Raw genomic sequence first — 21,668 nt, forward strand, 5'->3', positions numbered from 1 at the left:
AAACATAACACTACCTCCCTAATCCACACCCTTTTTTTTTTTTTAAAAGAATCCCTCCCTGATTCTCTCCCCCTTACCCGCCTATTCCTTGATCTGCCCACCCCTCTAAGAGGCCAGTCTTATCCTCTCCTCTCCTAATTCTTAATCGACAAGCCCTTCTAAAAGTCTTTCTCTCATTCTGTCCCCTTGCCCCCTTATTTCTTTATAAATTTAGAAGATTTTTATACCTTTTTCGATGTATATATTGCTCCCTCTTTAATCCAGTTCAGATGAGAATAAGGTTCCAGCACAACCAGCCCTCCCCTCCCACCTGCTTTCTCTCTGTATCAGCTTTTCTCTTCATAACTCATTTGGATGAGATAGCTGCTCCTTTTAACCTCTCCCTAATCAGTTTTTAGTTTTTAGAATCAATCCTTCATACTTGGCTCAACCCAAGCCTTTCTTTCAAACTACCCAAGTAATGATGATAGTCTTAAGAGTATTTTACATTTTCATATGTAAGAAGTAAACAGTTTCACCTTATTGAGCCACCTATGATTGGTCTTCAATGCTTTCCTTATCTTTCTCCAGGATCTTAGATGCTGAATTTTCTGTTGAGTTCTGGTCTTTTTGTCACAAATACCCCAAAGTCTTTCAGTTCATTAAATGTCTTTTTGTAGTTGTTCAGAATTACACTCTGCTTTGCCAAGTAAATTATTTTTGGTTGCAACCCCAGCTCTTTTGCTCTTTGAAATATAATTTTCCAAGTCCCATGATCTTTTAATGTAGAAGCTGCTAGATCTTGTATTATTCTGACTGGAGTTCTGCAGTATTTAAATTATTTTCTTCTTGTTGCTTATAATAGTTTCTTCTTAATCTGAGAGCTTTGAAACTTGGCTGTGATATTCTGTAAATTACCATCCTGGCGCCTCTTTCAGGTGGTGATCAGTGGATTTTTTTCCCCCTATTCCTACTTTACCTTTTTGTTCCAGAACTTTACAGTTAATTTTTCTTAATAATGTCTTGTAATATTTTTTATCAAAACTTTCAGGTGGTCCAATAATTCTTTACTCTCTTTGATCTTTCTCCAGATCAGTTATTTTTCTAATGAGAAGTTTCACATTCTTTTCTATTTTCTCATTCTTTGGATTTTATTATTTCTTGGTGTATTATGACATTATTAGCTTCCCTGTGCTCAATTCTAGATTTCAAGGAGTTATTTTCTTCCCTAAGTTCTTGGATCTCTTTTTCCAACTGACTTATCTTTGTTTCTTCATAGTTTTCTAAATTTTCTTTGATTACTCTTATTTGCCCCCCCCCCCAATTTTTCCTTAACCTCTCTTATTTGGTTTTTTTTTCCTTCTTTATTTATTTATGTAACTTTTAACATTCATTTTCACAAAATTTTGGGTTCCAAATTTTCTCCCCTTATGTCCCCTCCCCATACCCCAAAACACCGAGCATTTTAATTGCCCCTGTCTGCCAATCTGCCCTCTCTTCTATCATCCCTCTCTGCCCTTGTCTCCATCCTATACCCCTTTACCTGTATTTCTTATTTCCTAGTGGCAAGAACAGTACTCAACAGTTGTTCCTAAAACTTTGAGTTCCAACTTCTCTTCCTCCCTCCCTCCCCACCCCTTCCCTTTGGAAGGCAAGCAATTCAATATAGGCCAAGTCTGTGTAGTTTTTACAAATGACTTCCATAAATAGTAGTGTTGTGTAAGAACTAATTATATTTCCCTCCATCCTATCCTGTCCCCCATTACTTCTGTTCTCTCTTTTGATCTTGTCCCTCCCCATGAGTGTTGACCTCAAATTGCTCCCTCCTCCCCATGCCCTCCCTTCTATCATCCCCCCCACCCTGCTTATCCCCTTATCCCCCACCTTCCTGTATTGTAAGATAGGTTTTCATACCAAAATGAGTGTGCATTTTATTCCTTCCTTTAATGGAATGTGATGAGAGTAAACTTCATGTTTTTCTCTCACCTCCCCTCTTTATCCCTCCACTAATAAGTCTTTTGCTTGCCTCTTTTATGAGAGATAATTTGCCCCATTCCATTTCTCCCTTTCTCCTCCCAATATATTTCTCTCTCACTGCTTGATTTCATTTTTTTAAGATATGATCCATCCTCTTCAATTCACTCTGTGCGCTCTGTCTCTATGTGTGTGTATGCGTGTGCGTGTGCATGTGTGTGTGTGTGTGTGTGTGTGTGTGTAATCCCACCCAGTACCCAGATACTGAATAGTTTCAAGAGTTACAAATATTTTCTTTCCATGTAGGAATGTAAACAGTTCAACTTTAGTAAGCCCCTTATGACTTCTCTTTGCTGTTTACCTTTTCATGCTTCTCTACATTCTTGTGTTTGAAAGTCAAATTTTCTTTTCAGCTCTGGTCTTTTCATCAAGAATGCTTAAAACTCCTCTATTTCATTGAAAGACCAATTTTTCCCCTGAAGTATTACACTCAGTTTTGCTGGGTAGGTGATTCTTGGTTTTAGTCCTAGTTCCTTTAACTTCTGGAATATCCTATTCCATGCCCTTCGATCCCTTTATGTAGCGGCTGCTAGATCTTGTGTTATCCTGATTGTATTTCCACAATACTTGAATTGTTTCTTTCTAGCTGCTTGCAATATTTTCTCCTTGACCTGGGAACTCTGGAATTTGGCCACAATGTTCCTAGGAGTTTCTCTTTTTGGATCTCTTTCAGGTGGTGATCGGTGGATTCCTTGAATACTTATTTTGCTCTCTGGTTCTAGAATATCAGGGAAGTTTTCCTTTATAATTTCATGAAAGATGATGTCCAGGCTCTTTTTTTGGTCAAGGCTTTCAGGTAGTCCCATAATTTTTAAATTGTCTCTCCTGGATCTATTTTCCAGATCAGTTGTTTTTCCAATGAGATATTTCATATTATCTTCCATTTTTTCATTCTTTTGGTTTTGTTTTGTGATTTTTTGGTTTCTCATAAAATCATTAGCCTCCATCTGTTCCATTCTAATTTTGAAAAAACAATTTCCTTCAGTGAGCTTTTGAACCTCCTTTTCCATCTGGCTAATTCTGCTTTTGAAAGCATTCTTCTCCTCATTGGCTTTTTGAACCTCTTTTGCCAATTGAGTTAGCCTATTTTTCAAGGTGTTATTTTCTTCAGCATTTTTCTGGATCTCCTTTAGCAGGGAGCTGATTTGCTGTTCATGCTTTGACTTCATGTCACTCATTTCTCTTCCCAGTTTTTCCTTCACCTCTCTAACTTGATTTTCAAAATCCTTTTTGAGCTCTTCCATGGCCTGAGCCCATTGGGTGGGCTGGGATACAGAAGCCTTGACTTCTGTGACTTTCCCTGATGGTAAGCATTGTTCTTCCTCATCAGAAAGGAAGGGAGGAAATGCCTGTTCACCAAGAAAGTAACCTTCTATAGTCTTATTTTTTTTCCCTTTTCTAGGTATTTTCCCAGCCAGTGACTTGACTTCTGAGTGTCCTCTCCACCCCCACCTCGCCTCCAGATCCGCCCAGCCAGCACTTGGGGTATGAGATTCAAATGCTGCTTCCCAGCCTCAGGGCTTTGGGTGGGGGCAGGGCTGCTATTCAGTGTGAGATTAAGTTCAGGTGCTCAGGTGGGGGCAGGGCCGCCTCACAACCTCAGTTCCCTCAGGGGGTTTATGCAGAGACCTTCAACAATGGATCCAGGGCTCCTGCCTGCTTGGGGAGCCCTGGTCTGCTCCCACCTCCGCTGCTGACTCCCAAGGGGGCCTGAGTTATGGGGGCACCGCACTCCCCTCTCGACCCGCCAAAGAGACCCTCTCACCGACCCTTGTCACCTGTGGGTGGAGGGACCCACGCAGCCACTGGAGATTCCGTTCCTGAAGCCTGCTCGGATCCGCTCCTTTCCACGCTGCGCCGCCGAGGCAGGGTTGGGCTCTGCTCTGGGTCTGGGGCACAAGAGACCTTTTGCGAGAGGTTTTCAGGCTCTCTGGAGCAAAAATCTCCTTCGCTCCGTTGTTCTGTGGCTTCTGCTGCTCCAGAATTTGCCAGTGGTTCTTTTTTTACAGATATTTTATGGGCAGTGGGTTCAGAGCTAGCGTATGTGTGTCTTTCTGCTCCGCCATCTTGGCTCCGCCCCCTCTTATTTGGTTTTTGAAAGCCTTTTAAAATTCTTCCAAGAACTCTTTTTGGGCTTGTGACCATTTGATATTTTTATCTGAAGTCAGAGTATCTCCCTCTAATATCAACATAGATCTTCTCTATCCCCACAGTAGCTGTCTATGGTTGGATTCTTTCTCCTTTGCTTAGTCAGTTTTATTTTATTTTTAATAGCTTATTATTGTGGTGAATGGTGCCCCAGGCTTTATGTCTTTTTTACTCTTATTTTCTGAGCTCTGTCCAGGGGCCCAACCTCAGGCACTCTCTCCAACAGGGCTAGACACAGGGGCTGCAAATGCTCTTGCTCCTTGCAGTTCCTCATGAGGCTACACACTTCAGCTCTCTCCTCTGCCCTGATACAGAAACTAGGGACTCCAAATCTTCTGCAAGAGTCCACAGCCAACAGCCCCTTTGCTACTGTATTAGCTTACTTCTCCTTGCTCACAGCCCCAGTACAGGAACAACTGGTCAGCAGAGTTGGGCTTGGCTTCCCAAGACAATGGAAGGTCCTTCAATCTTCCCCTACGCAGCTGTCCAACCCCAACATGGTCCATAAGGTGAAATTCCTGAGGCTGCCTCCCTCAAGGCTGAGGCTGCCTCCCAGATCCAGGGGTTAGTGGTTTGTTGATTCAGTGGAGTTGGCCTGCAGGTGTTTGCACTTCAATCAGGCCAACTCTCCACCCCAGGAGGTAGTTTTTTCTGAGGTCCTCTCAAATTATGTTAGGAGAAAAACTGCATTACTTGGACTTTTATTTTATTTCTGTTGCTCTAAATTCACTCTGAGGCGATGTTCTGTCACATTTGTGGGGAAAATTTGGAGAGTCTGGTATTTTCTGGCCTACTCTGCCATCTTCCTCTGGATAGCATTTTTCATCAGGAGTCCTTCAGAATTCTCTTGGATCATGTATTGCTGAGAATATCTAAGTCATTCACAGTTGATCATCACACAATGTTCTCCTGTGTAAAACGTTCTGGCTCTGTTCACTTCACATAAATTCATGTAAGTCTTTTAAGGTTTTTTCTAAAAGCATCCTGCTCATCACTTCTTACAGCACAATAGTACTCCATTATAATCATATACCTCTCTCTGAACAATTCTGGAATTGAATGCCTGACGTGGAAGACGCTGGCATGGGACCACCCAGCATGGCATGCCCTCATCCGAGCTGCTGTGCTCTATGGGCAAAGCAGAATTGAAGTACCTCAAAAGAAACATAAGATGCTCAAATTCAGAGAATTCACCCCAAATGTTCACATGGACTATTTCCACATTGATTATTTTTGTTTTTTTGTCATATTAGCAATCTGATAGGTGTGAGGTGGTACCTCAGAGTTATTTTAATTTGCATTTCTCTAGCAAATAGTGATTTTAAGTATTTTTTCATAGGACTAGATAGTTTTGATTTCTTCATCTGAAAACTGGCTGTTCATATTCTTTGTGTTTATCAGAGAAACTTGTAAAATTTCCCTCCCAATTTCCTGTTTTCTTTCTAATCTTGGCTGCACTGGTTTTGTCTGTGTAAAGCCTTTTTAATTTAATGTAATCACAATTATCCATTTTACATCCCATAATGCTCTCTATCTCAGGCTTGGTAATAAATTCTTCTCTTCTTCACAGATCTGACTGGTGAACTATTCCACACTCCCCTAATTTCCTTATGATCTGAATAATTTACCCAATTTTACTTAATCTTGGCATAGAGTGTGAGATGTTGGTTTCCCCAGCAGTTTTGTGAAATAAGGAGTCCTTATCTCCAGAACTTGGATCATTGTATTTCTTAAACACTAGATTGTCATGGTTGTTTCCTACCATTTACTGCATCCCTAATCTACTCCCCTGACACAGCCCTCTAATTCTTAGCTAGTACCAGATTGTTTTGATGATTACAGCTTTGTAATATGGTTTGAGATATTGGATGACTAAGGTACCTTTCACTTTTTTTTAAATTGATTCCCTTAATATTCTTGACCTTTTGCTATTCCAGGTGGATTTTGTTGTTGTTTTTTCTATCTCTATGAAATGATTTTTTTGGTAGTTTGATTGGTATGAGCCTGCGTAAGTAACTTAATTTAGGCAGAACTGCCATTTTTATGATATTGGCATGAATAACTGACATTTTTCCAGTTCAGATCTAACTTTATTTGTGTAAAAGTATTTTGTAAATGTGTCCATATATTATCTGGATTTGTTTTGACAGGTAGAGTCCCAAGCATTTTGCACTGTCTACAGTTATTTTAGATGGAATTTTCTATCTCTTGCTGTTGAACTTTGTTGGTAATATATAGAAATGCTGATGATTTATGTGGGTTTATTTTATATCCTGCCACTTTGCTTAATTATTCTAACTTTTAAAAAGTGATTCTCAAGGATTCTCCAAGTATATCATCATAATTATGGCTGTTCTTTGTTCTTGAAGATGACCAAAAATGACATCACTACGTTAGAGTCTAGATCCAGGGCGTCCTACCGCATCTGATCAGACCAACAGGAGTTAGGAATGCTCTGCCACAGGAGGGGCACAAAGAGTCCATGTGAACATTTGGGCTGGATTCTCCAAATCTGTGCATCTCATGTTTCTTATAAGTTACTTCAAATCTCACCTTTTTTGATAAGGGCACGTCATGCTAGGAGGACCTGTGCCAGTATCTCCCAGGTCACATAATAAACTCCAAAGTTCTTAAGAGAGATCTTATCATATCATCTGCAAAGAAAGATGGTTGTTTCCTTGTTACCTATTCTAGTTCCTTCAATTTCTTTTTCCTCTATTGCTATACCTAGCATTTCTAATATAATGTTGAATAAGTGGTGATAATGAACTTCCTTGCTTCACCCTTGTTCTTACTGTGAAGGTTTGCTTATCTCCATTATAAAGAATGCTTGCTGATGGTTTTAGAGAGATAATACTTATCATTTTAAGGAAACCTCATTTATTCCTATACTTTCTAGTGTTTTTAATAGGAATAAGTGTTTTAGCAACACTGTGAGATGATCAACTTTGATAGACTTAGCTCTTCTCAATGATCTAAGACAATTCCAAAAGACTCAATGTTATCCACATCCAGAGAAAGAACTATGGAGTCTGAATGCAGATTAAAGCATACTGCTTTCTCTCTCTTTTTTCTTTCTTGTGGTTATTCTGTTTTGTTCTAATTCTTCTTTCACAATATGACTAATGGGGAAATATGTTTAAGATAACAGTATATGTATAACCTATATCCAAGTACTTGCCAACTTGGGAAGGGAGGGAGAAAAAAATTTGGAACTCAAAATCTTATAAAAGTGAATACTGAAAACTATCTTTACATGTAATTGGAAAAAACAAAATACTATTAAGTAAAGAAAAAAAGCAATAAGTGTTTTGAGAAGTTTGTAAAATAGAACATTCCATTCTTATTCGTGTTTTGCTCTCAAACATAGAAGCAGGGGAGGGAGTACAATGATAATTTTTTTTAATGATAGCTATAATTGTACAATACAATTTTTTGAGAGGTGAAAGGTGTGTGTTTATGTATATATATGCATTATATATGTATATATTTACACACACACACGAGAAGTGGTGCAGAGTGAAGTGAGCAGACCAGGAGAACACTGTACACACTAACAGAAACACTGTACGATGATCAACCATAAATACCTTAATTATTCTCAGCAGTACAATCATCTGAGACAATTCCAAAGCAGTCACGATGAAAAATCCCATCCACCTCCATAGCAAGAACTGATAGGGTCTGGATGCAGGTAGAAGAAAGCATACTACTTTTCACTTTCTGTGTGTGGGGGGGAGGGGGGAATCGGTGTTTTCTTTTACAACATGACTAAATATGGAAATGTTTTGCATGATTGCACATGTAAAACCTATATTAAATTGCTTGATTTCTCAGGAAGGAGAGGGGTGAGAAAGAGAGAATATGGAACTCAAAATTAAAAAAAGTTAAAATCATTTATACATGTAATTGGATAAAAGTATTCTTCCAAATTAATTTTAAACAAGAAATTGTTTTATAATTTCCTTTCCCTGGTTTAGGGCTTAGAACCATATTTCTGCCATAAAAAAAATTTGGTAGGACTCCTTCTTTGTCTATTTTCCCAAAAAGTTTACATGGCATTGGAATTAATTGTTCTTTAAATGTTTGGTAGAATTCAATTATTAAACTATCTGGACCTGGGAAGTTTTTTTCTCAGGGAACTCACTGATGGCTTGCTCAATTTCTTTTTCTACAATTGGGCAATTTAAATATTCTATTTCCTTTTCTGTCAATTTGGGTAATTTATATTTTTGTTGTTATTATTACTTAACCACTTTACTTAAACTGTGAGATTATTGGCATATAATTGGGCAAAAATAGCTCCCAATAATTGCTTTAATTTCAACTTCACTGGTGGTGAATTCATCCTTTTTATTTTTGATACTGATAACTTTTTTTCCTTTTTTAAAAATCAAATTAACCAATGGTTTATCTATTTTTGTTTTTTTTCCTCAAAAAACCAAACTCAGAGTTTTATTTATTAGTTCAATGATTTTCTTACTTTCAATTTTCTTAATCTCTCCTTTCATTATCAAGATTTCAATTTGGTGTTTAAATGGGGATGGGGAGGAGGTTAATTTGCTCTTTTCCTAGTTTTTTGAAATCGCATGTCTAATTCATTGATCTGTTGTTCTCTCTCCATTTTGCTGATGTAAACATTTAGAGAAATAAAATTTCCCTTAAGATGCTTTGGATGTGTTTCATAAATTCTGGTGTATTGTCTCATTGTTGTCATTCTCGTTAATGAAATTATTGTTTCTATAATTTGTTTGACCCACTAATTCTTCAGGATTACATTATTTAGTTTCCAATTAATTTTTATCTGTTTCCACAGCCCTTTATTAAATATAATTTTATTGCTTTTTGATCTGAAAAAGATGCTTTTAATATTTCTTCTTCTCTGCATTTATTTAAGAGGTTTTATGCCCTAATATATGGTGGTTGTTTTGTGCACATGCTATGTACTGCTGAGAAAAAAGATATATTTCTTTGTATTCTCATTCAATTTTCTCCAGAAATCTATCACATCTAAGTTTTCCAAAATTCTATTCAGCTAGGGTTGTGAGGTAGTGCAGTGGATAAATGACCAGCCCTGGAGTAAGGAGGACCTGAGTTAAAATCTGGCCTCTAATACTCACACTAGCTGTGTGACCCTGTGCAAGTCATTCAACCCTAATTGCCTCCAAAAGAAAAATTCTATTCATCTCCTTCACTCCTTCACTTTTTTGGTTAGATTTATCTAGCTCTGAAAGGAGAAAATTGAGGTCCTCCAATAGTACAGTTTTACTCTCTATTTCCTCCTGTACCTCATTTAACATTTCCTTTAAGAATATGAACGCTATAACATTTGGTACATATGGGTTTAAGTACTGCTAGTATGTCATTCTCTACGGTCCCTCTTAGCAAAATGTAGTTCCCTGCTTATCTCTTTTAATTAGATTTATTTTTACTTTTGCTTTATCTGAAGTCATGACTACTACTCCTGCTTTTCTTTCTTTCTATTTTTACTTCAGTTGAAGCATAATAGATTCTGCTCCAGCCCTTTACCTTTACTCTGTGTGTGTCTCTGCTTCATGTGATTCTTGTAAATAACATATTGTAGAATTCTGGTTTTTAATCCATTCTGTTCTCTGCTTCTGTTTTAAGGTTTAGTTTATTCCATTCACATTCACAGTAATGATAACTAATTGTGTATTTCTCTCCATCTTACTTTTTTTTTTTTATCTCTCTTTCTCTCATTTTCCTGTTTACCTTTTTTATGTTTCTCTTGAGTATTATATTTGAAAGTCAAATTTCTATTCAGTTCTGGTTTTCTCGTTAGGAATGTTTGAAAGTTCCCTATTTCATGGAATATCCATTTTCCCCCCTGAAGGATTACACTCAGTTTTGTTGGGGAGGTGATTCATGGTTGTATTGCTAGCTCCTTTGCCTTCTAGTATATAAAATTCCAAGCTATCCAACCTTTTAATGCAGAAGCTACCAAATCTTATGAGATCCTGATGTGTTGCTGTTGTTCAGGCATGTCTGATTCTTCATGACCCCATGAACCAGAGCAAAACAGGCCCTTCTATTCATTAACTCCCAAAGTCTGACCAAGTTTATGTTCATTGTTTCTGTGATACTATCAGTTCATCTCTTTCACTACCACTCCCAACATTTGGGCCTTTTCCAATGAATTTAGTCTTCTCATTATGTGAGAATATTCAAATACTTCTCAAAGTATTTAAGCTGCAGCTTCAGTATTTGACCTTCCAGTTTATAGCCTGAATTAATTTAAGTACTGACTGATTTGATCTCCATGTTGTCCAAGGGATTCTCAGAAGTCTTCTCCAGAACCACATTTAGAAAATGTCAATTCTGTGGCTCTCTGCATTCCTTATAGTACAAATCTTAGCCACACTGCTACGGGGAAAACCAAAGCTTTGACTATATGGCAAGGTGATGTCTCTGCTTTTTGGTATGCTGTCTTGATTTGCCATAGTTTTCCTTCCAAGGAGCAAGTGTCTTTTTAATTTCATGGCTGCAGTCATCATCTGTACCGATCTTTGAGTCCAAATATAAGATCTGACATGCTCCCATTTCTTCTCTCTCTATTTGTCAGGAAGTGATAGGACCAGTTGCCAAGATCTTAAGTTTTTTGATATTAAGCTTCAAGCCAACTTTTACACCTTCTGCTTTCACCCTCATCAAGTGGCTTCTTAATTCCTCTTCACTTTCTGATCCCAGAGTGGAATCAGCTGCATATCTGAGATTATTAATATTTCTCCCAGTAACCTTAATTCCAGCTTTTGATTCATCCAGCTTGACATTTTCTGCATGTAAGTTAAGTAAACAAAGTGACAATATACAATTTTGTGTATTTATACTCCTTTTCAAATCTTAAACCAGTAAGTTATTCATTTCATGTTCTAACTGTTGCTTCTTAGCTCTCATAAAGGTTCTTCAGGAGACAAGTAAGATGATCTGGTACTCCAAGGACTTGCAAAATTTTGTTATGATCCATATACTAAATCTTGTGGCTCCGTGGTATTTGAACTGTTTCTTTCTGGCTGCTTGAAGTATTTTCTCTTTGATCTGGAAGCTCTGCAATTTGGCTATAATGTTCTGGGAGTTTTTATTTCCTTTAGGAAGTAACTGGTGAAGTTCTTCAATTTCTATTTTGCCCTTGGGTTCTAGGATATCAGGGTAGTTTTCCTTGATAATTTCTTTTTTTTTTTTTTATTTTGTAATGTTTAACAATCACTGCCATACAATTGTGATTTTATCCCCCCCACCTACCCCCCACTACCCCCCTCCCTCCCCACGACTGCATACAATTCTGTATAGATTCTACATATACTTTCCTATTGAGTATATTTTCACTATAGTCATGCTATGTAGTCAGACTAAGATAAATGAAAGAAATCGTATAACAAATCAGAACATGATACACAAACACATACACATACACAAACATGATCTGCTACAATATGTGAGTGACTTCCATATTTCTCTCTCTGAGTGTGGCAGGCATTTTGCCTTGAGATCCTCCATTGGGATTTTTTTTTTTTTTTTTGGTAAGAAGTTCTTGTGTTATTACAAAAATCTAAGTCTACCAGAAAAAACTCTCACACACTGTGGTTGTTGCTGTGCATAAAGTTCTCCTGGTTCTGCTCCTTTCACTCAGCATCAGGTCATATAAGTCCTTCCAGGCCTCTCTGAAGTCTTCTTGTTCATCATTTCTTATGGCACAATAGTACTCCATTACATTCATATACCATAATTTATTCAGCCATTCCCCAATTGATGGACATCCCCTTGACTTCCAGTTTTTGGCAACTACATAGAGTGCTGCTATAAATATTTTTGTACATATGGGACCCTTTCCCATTTTTATGATCTCTTGGGGATATAGTCTTAGTAGCGATATTGCTGGGTCAAAGGGTATGCACATTTTTGTAGCCCTTTGGGCATAGTTCCAAATTGCTCTCCAGAATGGTTGGATGCGCTCACAGCTCCACCAACAATGAATTAGTGTTCCAACTTTCCCACATCCTCTCCAGCATTTATCATTTTCTTGTTCTGTCATGTTTGCCAATCTTATAGGTGTGATGTGGTACCTTAGAGTTGTTTTGATTTGCATCTCTCTAACCAATAGTGATTTAGAGCATTTTTTCATATGATTATAGATAGCCTTAACCTCTTCCTCTGAAAATTGCCTGTTCATATCCTTTGACCATTTATCAATTGGGGAATGACTTCTATGATTATACATTTGGATCAGTTCTCTATATATTTTAGAAATGAGGCCTTTATCCCCGAGCTTAGCTGTAAAAATTCTTTCCCAATTTACTACATCCCTCCGGATTTTGGTTGCATTGGGTTTGGTTGTGCAAAAACTTCTCAGTTTAATGTAATCAAAGTTATCCATTTTGCATTTCATAATGCATTCTATCTCTCCTTTAGTAAAGAATTCTTCCCTTCTCCATAGATCTGATAAATACACTATTCCTTGCTTCTCCAGTTTATTCATGGTATCAATCTTTATACCTAAATCATGTACCCATTTGGACTTTATTCTTGTGTACAGTGTCAGGTATGGGTCTATGCCTAATTTCCGCCACACTGTTATCCAGTTTTCCCAGCAATTTTTGTCAAACAATGAGTTCTTATCCCAGAAGCTGGGGTCCTTGGGTTTATCAAACAGAAGGTTGCTATATTCCTTGCCTACTGCATCTTGAGTGCCAAGTCTATTCCACTTGTCTACCTCTCTGTTTCTTAGCCAATACCAAGTGGTTTTGATAATTGCTGCTTTATAGTACAGTTTGAGGTCTGGTAGCGCTAGGCCACCTTCCCAAGCATTTCTTTTCATTAGTCCCTTTGGTATTCTGGACCTTTTGTTTTTCCAAATGAATTTTGATATTATTTTGTCCAGCTCTAGAAAGTAATTGCCTGATAGTTTAATTGGTATGGCACTAAATAAGTATATTAATTTGGGTAGAATTGTCATTTTTATTATATTAGCACGGCCTATCCATGAGCAACTAATGTTTTTCCACTTACTTAAATCTGACTTTATTTGTGCAAAAAGTGTCTTGTAATTGTGTTCATATAATCCCTGGGTTTGTTTTGGCAGGTAGACTCCGAAGTATTTTATACTGTCTACCCTAACTTTAAATGGGATTTCTCTTTCTATCTCTTGCTGTTGGACTTTGTTGCTAATATATAGGAATGCAGAAGATTTGTGTGGGTTTATTTTGTACCCTGCAACTTTGCCAAAGTTGTTTATTAATTCTAGTAATTTTTTACTTGAATCTCTGGGATTCTCTAGGTAAATCATCATATCATCTGCAAAGAGTGATAACTTAGTTTCTTCTTTGGCTATTTTAATTCCTTGGATATCTTTATCTTGTCTAATTGCTACAGCTAACATTTGTAGTACCATATTGAATAATAGTGGTGATAATGGACAACCTTGTTTCACCCCTGATCTTATTGGGAATGCATCTAGCTTATCCCCATTGCATATAATGCTTGCTGAAGGTTTTAGATAGATACTGCTTATTATTTTATGGAAAGTTCCCTTTATTCCTACATTCTCCAATGTTTTTAGTAGGAATGGATGTTGTATTTTGTCAAAAGCTTTTTCTGCATCTATTGAGATAATCATGTGGTTTTTGTTAGCTTTGTTGTTGATGTGATCGATAATGCTAATAGTTTTCCTAATATTGAACCAGCCCTGTAGTCCTGGTATGAATCCTACCTGATCATAATGTATTAATCTCGTGATAAGATGCTGTATTCGTTTTGCTAGAATCTTATTTAAAATTTTTGCATCTATATTCATTAGGGAAATTGGTCTATAATTTTCTTTCTCTGTTTTGTCTCTTCCTGGTTTGGGTATCAAAACCATATTTGTATCATAGAAAGAATTTGGGAGGACTCCTTCTTCCCCAATTTTCAAAAATAGTGTATGTAGAATTGGAATTAACTGTTCTTTAAATGTCTGATACAATTCACTTGTGAATCCATCTGGCCCTGGAGGTTTTTTCCTAGGGAGTTCATTGATGGCTTGTTCAATTTCTTTTTCTGAGATGGGGTTGTTTAAGTATTCAACTTCCTCTTCTGTTAATCTGGGCAATTTGTATTTTTTAAAATATTCATCCATCTCGTTTAGATTATTGAATTTGTGGGCATAAAGTTGGGCAAAGTAGTTTCTAATTATTGTTTTAATTTCCTCCTCATTGGAGGTGAGTTCACCCCTTTCATTTTTAATATTAGTAATTTGGTTTTCTTCTTTCTTTTTTTTAATCAGATTGACCAAAGGTTTATCAATTTTATTAGTTTTTTCGTAAAACCAACTATTGGTTTTATTTATTAATTCAATAGTTTTCTTAATTTCAATTTTATTAATCTCTCCTTTGGTTTTCAGTATTTCTAATTTGGTATTTACTTGGGGATTTTCAATTTGTTCTTTTTCTAGCTTTTTCAACTGCAAGCCTAAGTCATTGATCTCCTCTTTCTCTATTTTATTTATGTAGGCATTCAGAGATATAAAACTTCCCCTAATAACTGCTTTTGCAGTATCCCATAAGTTTTGGTATGTTGTCTCACTATTGTCATTCTCTCGAATGAAATTGTTGATTGTTTCTATGATTTCTTCTTTAACCCAACCCTTCTTTAGAATTAGATTATTTAGTTTCCAATTGATTTTTGGTTTCTCTTTCCATGGCCTTTTATTACATGTAATTTTTAATGCATTATGATCTGAAAAGGATGCATTGATTATCTCTACCTTTCTGCACTGGATTGTGAGATTTTTATGTCCTAGTACATGGTCAATTTTTGTAAATGTTCCATGTACCGCTGAGAAAAAAGTATATTCCTTTCTATTCCCATTTAATTTTCTCCAAAGATCTATCATATCTACCTTATCCAGAGTTTTATTTACCTCCTTAACCTCTTTCTTGTTTATTTTGAGGTTGGATTTATCGAGTTCAGAGAGGGGGAGGTTGAGGTCCCCCACTAGTATAGTTTTGCTATCAATTTCTTCCTTCAACTCCCCCAACCTCTCCTCTAAGAATCTGGATGCTATACCACTTGGAGCATACATGTTTAGTAATGATATTGCTTCATTGTCTATGGTGCCTTTTAGCAGGATATAGTTTCCATCCCTATCCCTTTTGATTAGATCTATTTCTGCTTTTGCTTTGTCTGAGATTAGGATTGCTACTCCTGCCTTTCTTACATGAGCTGAAGCACAATATATTCTGCTCCATCCTTTGACCTTTATCCTATGTGTATCCCCCCATTTCAAATGTGTTTCTTGTAAGCAGCATATTGTTGGATTATGGCTTTTAATCCATTCTGCTATCCGTCTCCGTTTTATGGGAGAGTTCATCCCATTCACATTCACAGTTATGATTACAATCTGTGTATTTCCCTCCACCCTCTTTCCCACCATTTGTGCTTTTAACTCTCCCGTCTCCCTTCCCCTCCTCAATAGTATTCACTTTTCTCCCCCTCCTCCTGCAGCCTTCCCCTCCTTCTTTCAGCCCCCCTCCCTTTTAGTCCCCTTTACTCTGATTGCTTCTTTCCTCCCTTTTAGCCACCCTCCCCTTTCTTCCCCCTTCCCCTCCTACTACCTATAGAGCTAGTTAGGATTATCTACTTAAGATTATTGTTCCCTCCTTTGAACAAATCAGATGAGAGTACCTCTCAAACAATGCTCATCTCCCTCCCCTCCTTCCCTCTACTATAGTTTTGTACTTCTTCCTGTGATATAATTTGCCATTTTCTGCTTCCCCTTTTCCACACCTCCTATTACATTCCCTTCTCATACTTAAATCATATTTTTGACATGACATCATTTACTTTATGCCCGTTCCCTCTACATATATCCCTTTTATCATAATAGCTGCACAGTTCTCAAGATTAACAGGTATCATCTTCCCTTATAGGGAGGTAAACAGTTTGACCTAATTAAGTCGCAAGTTTTTGTTTTTGTTTTTTCCCCTTTGTTTACCTTTTTATGATTCTCTGGAGACCTGCATTTGAAGATCTCCTTGATAATTTCTTGAAGGATTATGTCTAAGCTCTTCCTTGATGATGGCTTTCAAGTAGTCCAATAATTCTTATATTATCGCTTCTTGATGTATTTTCAAGGTCAATTATTTTCCCAATGAGATATTTCACATTTTCTTTTATTTTTTTTTATCAATTTGATTTTGTTCAATTGTTTCTAGATGTCTCATGGAGTCATTAGCTCCCACTTACTCAACTCGGATTTTTAAACTTCCTTTTTCACTTGGTAAACTCTACTTTTTAAGGAGTTCTTTTCTTCAGTGAATTTTTGCAAACTTTCCCCTCATTTGGTCAATTCTACTTTTAAGGAGTTATTGTCTTCAGTGGATTTTTGTGCCTCTTTTACCATTTGGCCTATTCTGTTTTTTTAAAGTGTTTGTTTTCTTCAGTTTGTGTGTGTCTGTGTGTGTGTGTGTGTGTGTGTGTTTCTTTACCAAACCACTGACTCTTTTTTCATGATTTTCTTGCATCGTTCTCCCAATTTTCCTTCTACCTCTCTTATTTGATTTTTAAAATCCTTTTTGAGCTCTTCCAGGAGCTCTTTTTGGGCCTGATGCCAATTAATGTTTTTCTTTGAGGCTTTGGCTATAGTTGTTTTGACATTGTTGTCTTCTTCTGAGTTTGTGTTTTGATCTTCCCTACCACGACAGTAACTTTCTATGGTCAGATCCTTTTTTTGTTGTTTGCTCATTTTTCCAGCCTATTTTTTGACTTTTAACTTTATGTTAAAATTGGGCTTTGCTTGCAGAGTGAAGGAGGCACTGTCCCAAGCTTCAGGTTTTTGTGCTGCTGTTTTCAGAGCTAATTCTGGGGGTTTGCAAGTGTTCAGTTCTTCCACTGTGGTATGATCTAAAGAAAGGCATGGTCACTGCTCTCCTAGCCTGTGCACTACTCTGTGAATGACTACAAGCACTCTTTTCACCATGGTATTGTGACCAAGGTACCTGTTATTACTAATGATCCTCCTTGCCCTGGGACTGCAACCTGGAACCACTTATGAGCAATGCAACAGAATCCTGGATCCCATGCCAGCAAATGGTCCTCTGTAATTTCTTTCTGACTATCTGTCTGAACTCCTTACCACCTATGGGCTGAGAGCTTCTTAAGTCATAACTGACTAAGTCACCTCCAAGACTTTTACTGCTTTATTAAGGTTTAGTCTGAGCTGACTGTGCTCTGCTTTCACACCAATGAGACAGATCTTTCTTGTCAACCTTCTCAGTTGTCCTAAGCTGTAAAATTGTTTCACCCCATCCTTTTGCTGGTTCTGCCACTCTAGAATTCATTTTGAGGCATTATTTTAAAGTTATTTGGAGAGGAATTTGGGAGAGCTCAGGCAAGTCCCTGCCATTACACCACCATCTTGGTTCTGCCTCCATGACATCTTCTGATAGGCAGTGATCTATCATCATGGGTTTCAGTATATAACAGCTGACTAAGTGCCAAGGACACAATGACAAATATTCTTACCTTGTATGTGAGGATAGAAAAGATGAAGGCTCTTCTAACTCTAAGATTCTATGATTAGAACATTCTAAATTCAAGACCTATGTAAAAACTGACTTAGAGACCCTTTTCCTTTTTCCAATAACCTTCCGCAAGAGGTGTAGTAAATAATCTAACACCCAAGTAGCAGAAGAATTAAGCAGTAATCCTCAATGTCTTACACAGAGCCTGTCAGGGAGTAGGCACTTAAAAGCTTGTTGGTTGAGTGAACAACATTCTTTGTTGTTGTTGTTGTTCAGTCTGACTCTTATGTGATCCCATTTGGGATTTCCTTGGCAAAGACAATAGAGAAGTTTGCCATTTCCTTCTCCAATTCATTTTACAGATGAGGAAATGAGGCAAACAGGATTAAGTGGCTTGCCCAGATTCATACATAAAATGTGTCTGAGGCCAGATTTGAATTCAGGTCTTCCTGCCTCCAGGCCAGGTGCTCTATCCACTGTGCCATCTAGCTACTCCATACAACATTCATTGATGGATATTTCTGGATACTTTGTGGGCAGCCACTATCTTACCCTGGTACCTTCCCCCCCCCTCCCCACCATGATCTTAAAGGCTCATAAAACACATAGTATTGTCTTCTGCACCTCTCAAAGATATGTGTTGTACACCTACGCCATGCACTTAAGGATGTAATCTTCCACCAATGTTAACAGTAGGTGCTTAATAAATGTTGGCTAAATTAAACTGAATGAAGACTATCTAATATAATCTCACTCATTCAGTAAAAGCTCATCATGTCTAGCCAAATGTTGCATGCTCTTGGAACAAAGTTCTCTAGTTTCTGACTGTGACTACAGATGCTCGATAAAAGCAGGGAGCACACCTTATTAGAATTCCCAGTGCTCTGCACTCAGTAGGTACAACCTGTTCGGAATGAATTCACGCTTGTTGTCTGACACTGCATCCTCACTGATAAAGACTCAAACCAACGAACCTTGAAGAGGGAGGGTCAGAGATGGACAGTTTGTAGGGAGAAACCACGTCCCCTTTCAGCAAACTCTTCAAGCAACATTTTTGTACAGATATTTATACCTTTTTTAGTTAGGTCATTTAATATAAATGGGCCTATGCATCCAGAAGACACTTAATCTCCTGGGCAGTATTCAGCAAAGGAGAGAAAATCAGCAGGAAATACTTGGACAGTTGTGCTAAAAGGGTCAAGAAAATAATAAAAGGGTGGTGGGAGAAAAACCTTCACTCTCTTATGGAGCAGTCTCTTGTGTATTTGAAAAAATTTTTATTACAAATTTGACTAACATCAGCAAACATGATCCTTTTCAGATATAATGAAGAACAGTGTTAATGATGAAACCAAGAACTTTAAATCATAAATCACAATGAGAATGGGCCTGGTTTTGGAATTTTTCTTTCCAGACCTTACTTCTCAGTCTCAATACCTGGCCCTTCCCCCCTCAAATTTCTTTATAATATTTAGAGCTGGAAGAAACCTCAGAGGTCAACTCTTACTCTATTGTGAGATGAGAAAACTAAGGTCCAAAGAGCAGAAGGGACCTGGTCCCACAGTGACACAGGCAGTAAGTAGCAGAGCCAGGATATATACCCAGGTCTTCTAGCACTTTTGCTACTAAGCATTAGAAACATTACCTTTTTATTTAATCAGTTGTACCTAAATACACAAATGGGACTGTAATCGCAAACCACTGCATGCCTTATGCTCTCAAGCTCAGACTTACAGGAAGTCTGCCACATGCTGGGGGGGCCCTCCTCTTTCTTTCTCCTGGCATTGTGAGGATAGCAGAGGCCCCCCCCCCCCACTATGCGATCAACTTTTCTCCTGTTTCAATGACAAAGAAATAAACAACAGTGATAGATCCCAGATAGCTGGGAGCACTTCATAAACCAGGCCAAGGGTTCTGTCAGCACCACACTCAGAGGTGGAAAAGGAAACCAAAGCCTCGGCTGTGTGCTGGGGTGCCCAAGAGAGCCGTCTTACCTCTTCTGACTCTTCCCGGGCTTGTGCTGGTGAAGACCTCCTCCCCACCGTGAGATGATGACAAGGGTAGGTGAGCCCTGCTGCCACGAGGCACATCTGCAACAGAAGTGGCCATTGGTGAGTGGCATCCAGGAGAGTGAGAATCTTTCAGACAGTTCCCACTATTATACTGGGAAATAAGTCTAGATTACTTGGGCAAGCCACACAATCAAGGGGCTTGTAAGAGGAAGGAAAGAGAGAAGTACTGAACAGATCAGGAAACTAAGGTCCAGACAGGAAACCAATATGCTGAGTGTCACCCTGGCTCTGAACCTCAGTCTTCTGACTGAGCACTTTCTATCGGGTTTTGTTCTGTCTGTCCAAGAACACAACTGGATACTGAAATGGCTTCACCTGGAACAAGGAAGCCTCCCAGAACAGACCCCTTCTCCTCAGGGAGGTGAAGGGACTTGCATCAACTCACAAAGGCAGCAAGTGACACAACTGAGTTTTGAACCCAGGTCTCTGAACTTCATTGTGTCCCAAGAATGAAGGACAATTAGCCTGGGCCTACAAGAAACCAAGTAACACACCTAAAAGAAATGTAACATCTAGTCTTTTATTGCTGCTTTGTACTACACTTGACCTGCAATTTTAATGGTGCAGGGAACTGCTGGGTAAGAAAAATCCATGGAATACAGGCAGTCCTTGTCCTTGAGGATCTGACATTCGAATGCTAAAGACAACACGTAAAAGAAAGGTGAAGGGGAGGATACCAGGGTAGGTTAGCAATAGTTTGGTAATTTTCCCATGAACTGGCTGGTCATCTTAATGCCACACCTCTCCATCTCCCTCCTTAGGATTCTACTACTTCATTGGTCAGAGTTCTTCATAACTAGCCAGAACAACCCCCTCCAAACACTGTCTGCTGCTCTCTAGTCATTCTCATGCCCATGGAACCCCCTCCTCCATTTCTAAGTCTTGGAACAAGAGTTAAATGAACACTATCATACCTGGAAAGGACTTGTCAGGGAATTTCACTATGTCTCCACTCACCATTCCTATGACTTCCAGACCAAATCACACCTCCCTTGGCCAAAACTTCCCTTTTTAGACTATGAAATCCTTGGTGGGGCAGGACCAGTCTCGTTTTTTCTATTTCCATGTAAGTATTTAGCACAGTGTCTGAAGTGTTCCTTCCTGAAAGTACTTATTAAGCACTATTATGTGTCAGGCACTGGATTTGCAATCTGATAGAGAAATCTGAGGGCCTACAAGTTAAACACTGCCTGGAACACTTAGCTGGTACGTCAGAGCTGGGTCTAAAACCTTGTTCTTTCATTCACTTTCTCTAACCATTAAACCACAATGTATCTCCATTATATCTAAATCTCTGCAAAATTATATCATAATCACAAAAAAAACATATTGATGGTGAACTTTGAAGCTTAAAAGGAGCTTTCAAACAATAATCATATGAAGTAGAGAGTCCAAAGATTATTATCTCCACTTTAAAGATAAGGAAATTAAGGCTTGGAGGTAAAATGATTTACTCCATTACACAGCCAGGAAAAAAATGGAACCAGCTCATAAACTCTCCCAACAACACCTCCATTACCATTCATAATGTCCATACGTACATTACATCCATAATACCATCCAGTCACTTCTCATCCACTGTCTCATACGGGCAACATGATGCAGTGAAAACACTAGGCTAGGAGTCAGGGGCCCTGGTTTGAAACCCACATCGGTGAATGTGTTGGGGCATAACCATGCATTATTCACAGAATCAATGGAAGCAGGACATGTACTAGTCATTTAATATGTTTAAATTAACTAAAGTAAAAATATCTTTCAGGTCCATACTCTGTTCCATTCTCACTGTCGATACTTTGCATAGGCCTTGGCCTCTTCTTGCCTACAACAAGACAGACTGTTTCCAACTATGTATTCTCTACCACTGTTCAAAAATACCCTGATGATCATGCGGTTAGATCTATCTTCATTTATCGTCTCA

The 21,668-nt window shown here is 38.2% G+C and overlaps 1 protein-coding gene across 6 annotated transcripts in view; it reads right to left on the reverse strand.

Annotated features, from left to right (window-relative positions):
* The window catches only part of FAF1 (Fas associated factor 1), a 466,037-nt gene that overhangs the window by 116,825 nt on the left and 327,544 nt on the right, over nucleotides 1-21,668 (reverse strand). For all 6 annotated transcript variants that reach the window (XM_072649394.1, XM_072649398.1, XM_072649395.1 and 3 more), the window contains one exon: nucleotides 19,670-19,765. In XM_072649394.1, coding sequence (XP_072505495.1) covers nucleotides 19,670-19,765 — 96 coding nt within the window. The remainder of the gene's footprint in view (nucleotides 1-19,669; nucleotides 19,766-21,668) is intronic.

The sequence above is a fragment of the Notamacropus eugenii genome, chromosome 2, assembly GCF_028372415.1.
Source record: "Notamacropus eugenii isolate mMacEug1 chromosome 2, mMacEug1.pri_v2, whole genome shotgun sequence".
Lineage (NCBI taxonomy): Eukaryota > Metazoa > Chordata > Mammalia > Diprotodontia > Macropodidae > Notamacropus > Notamacropus eugenii.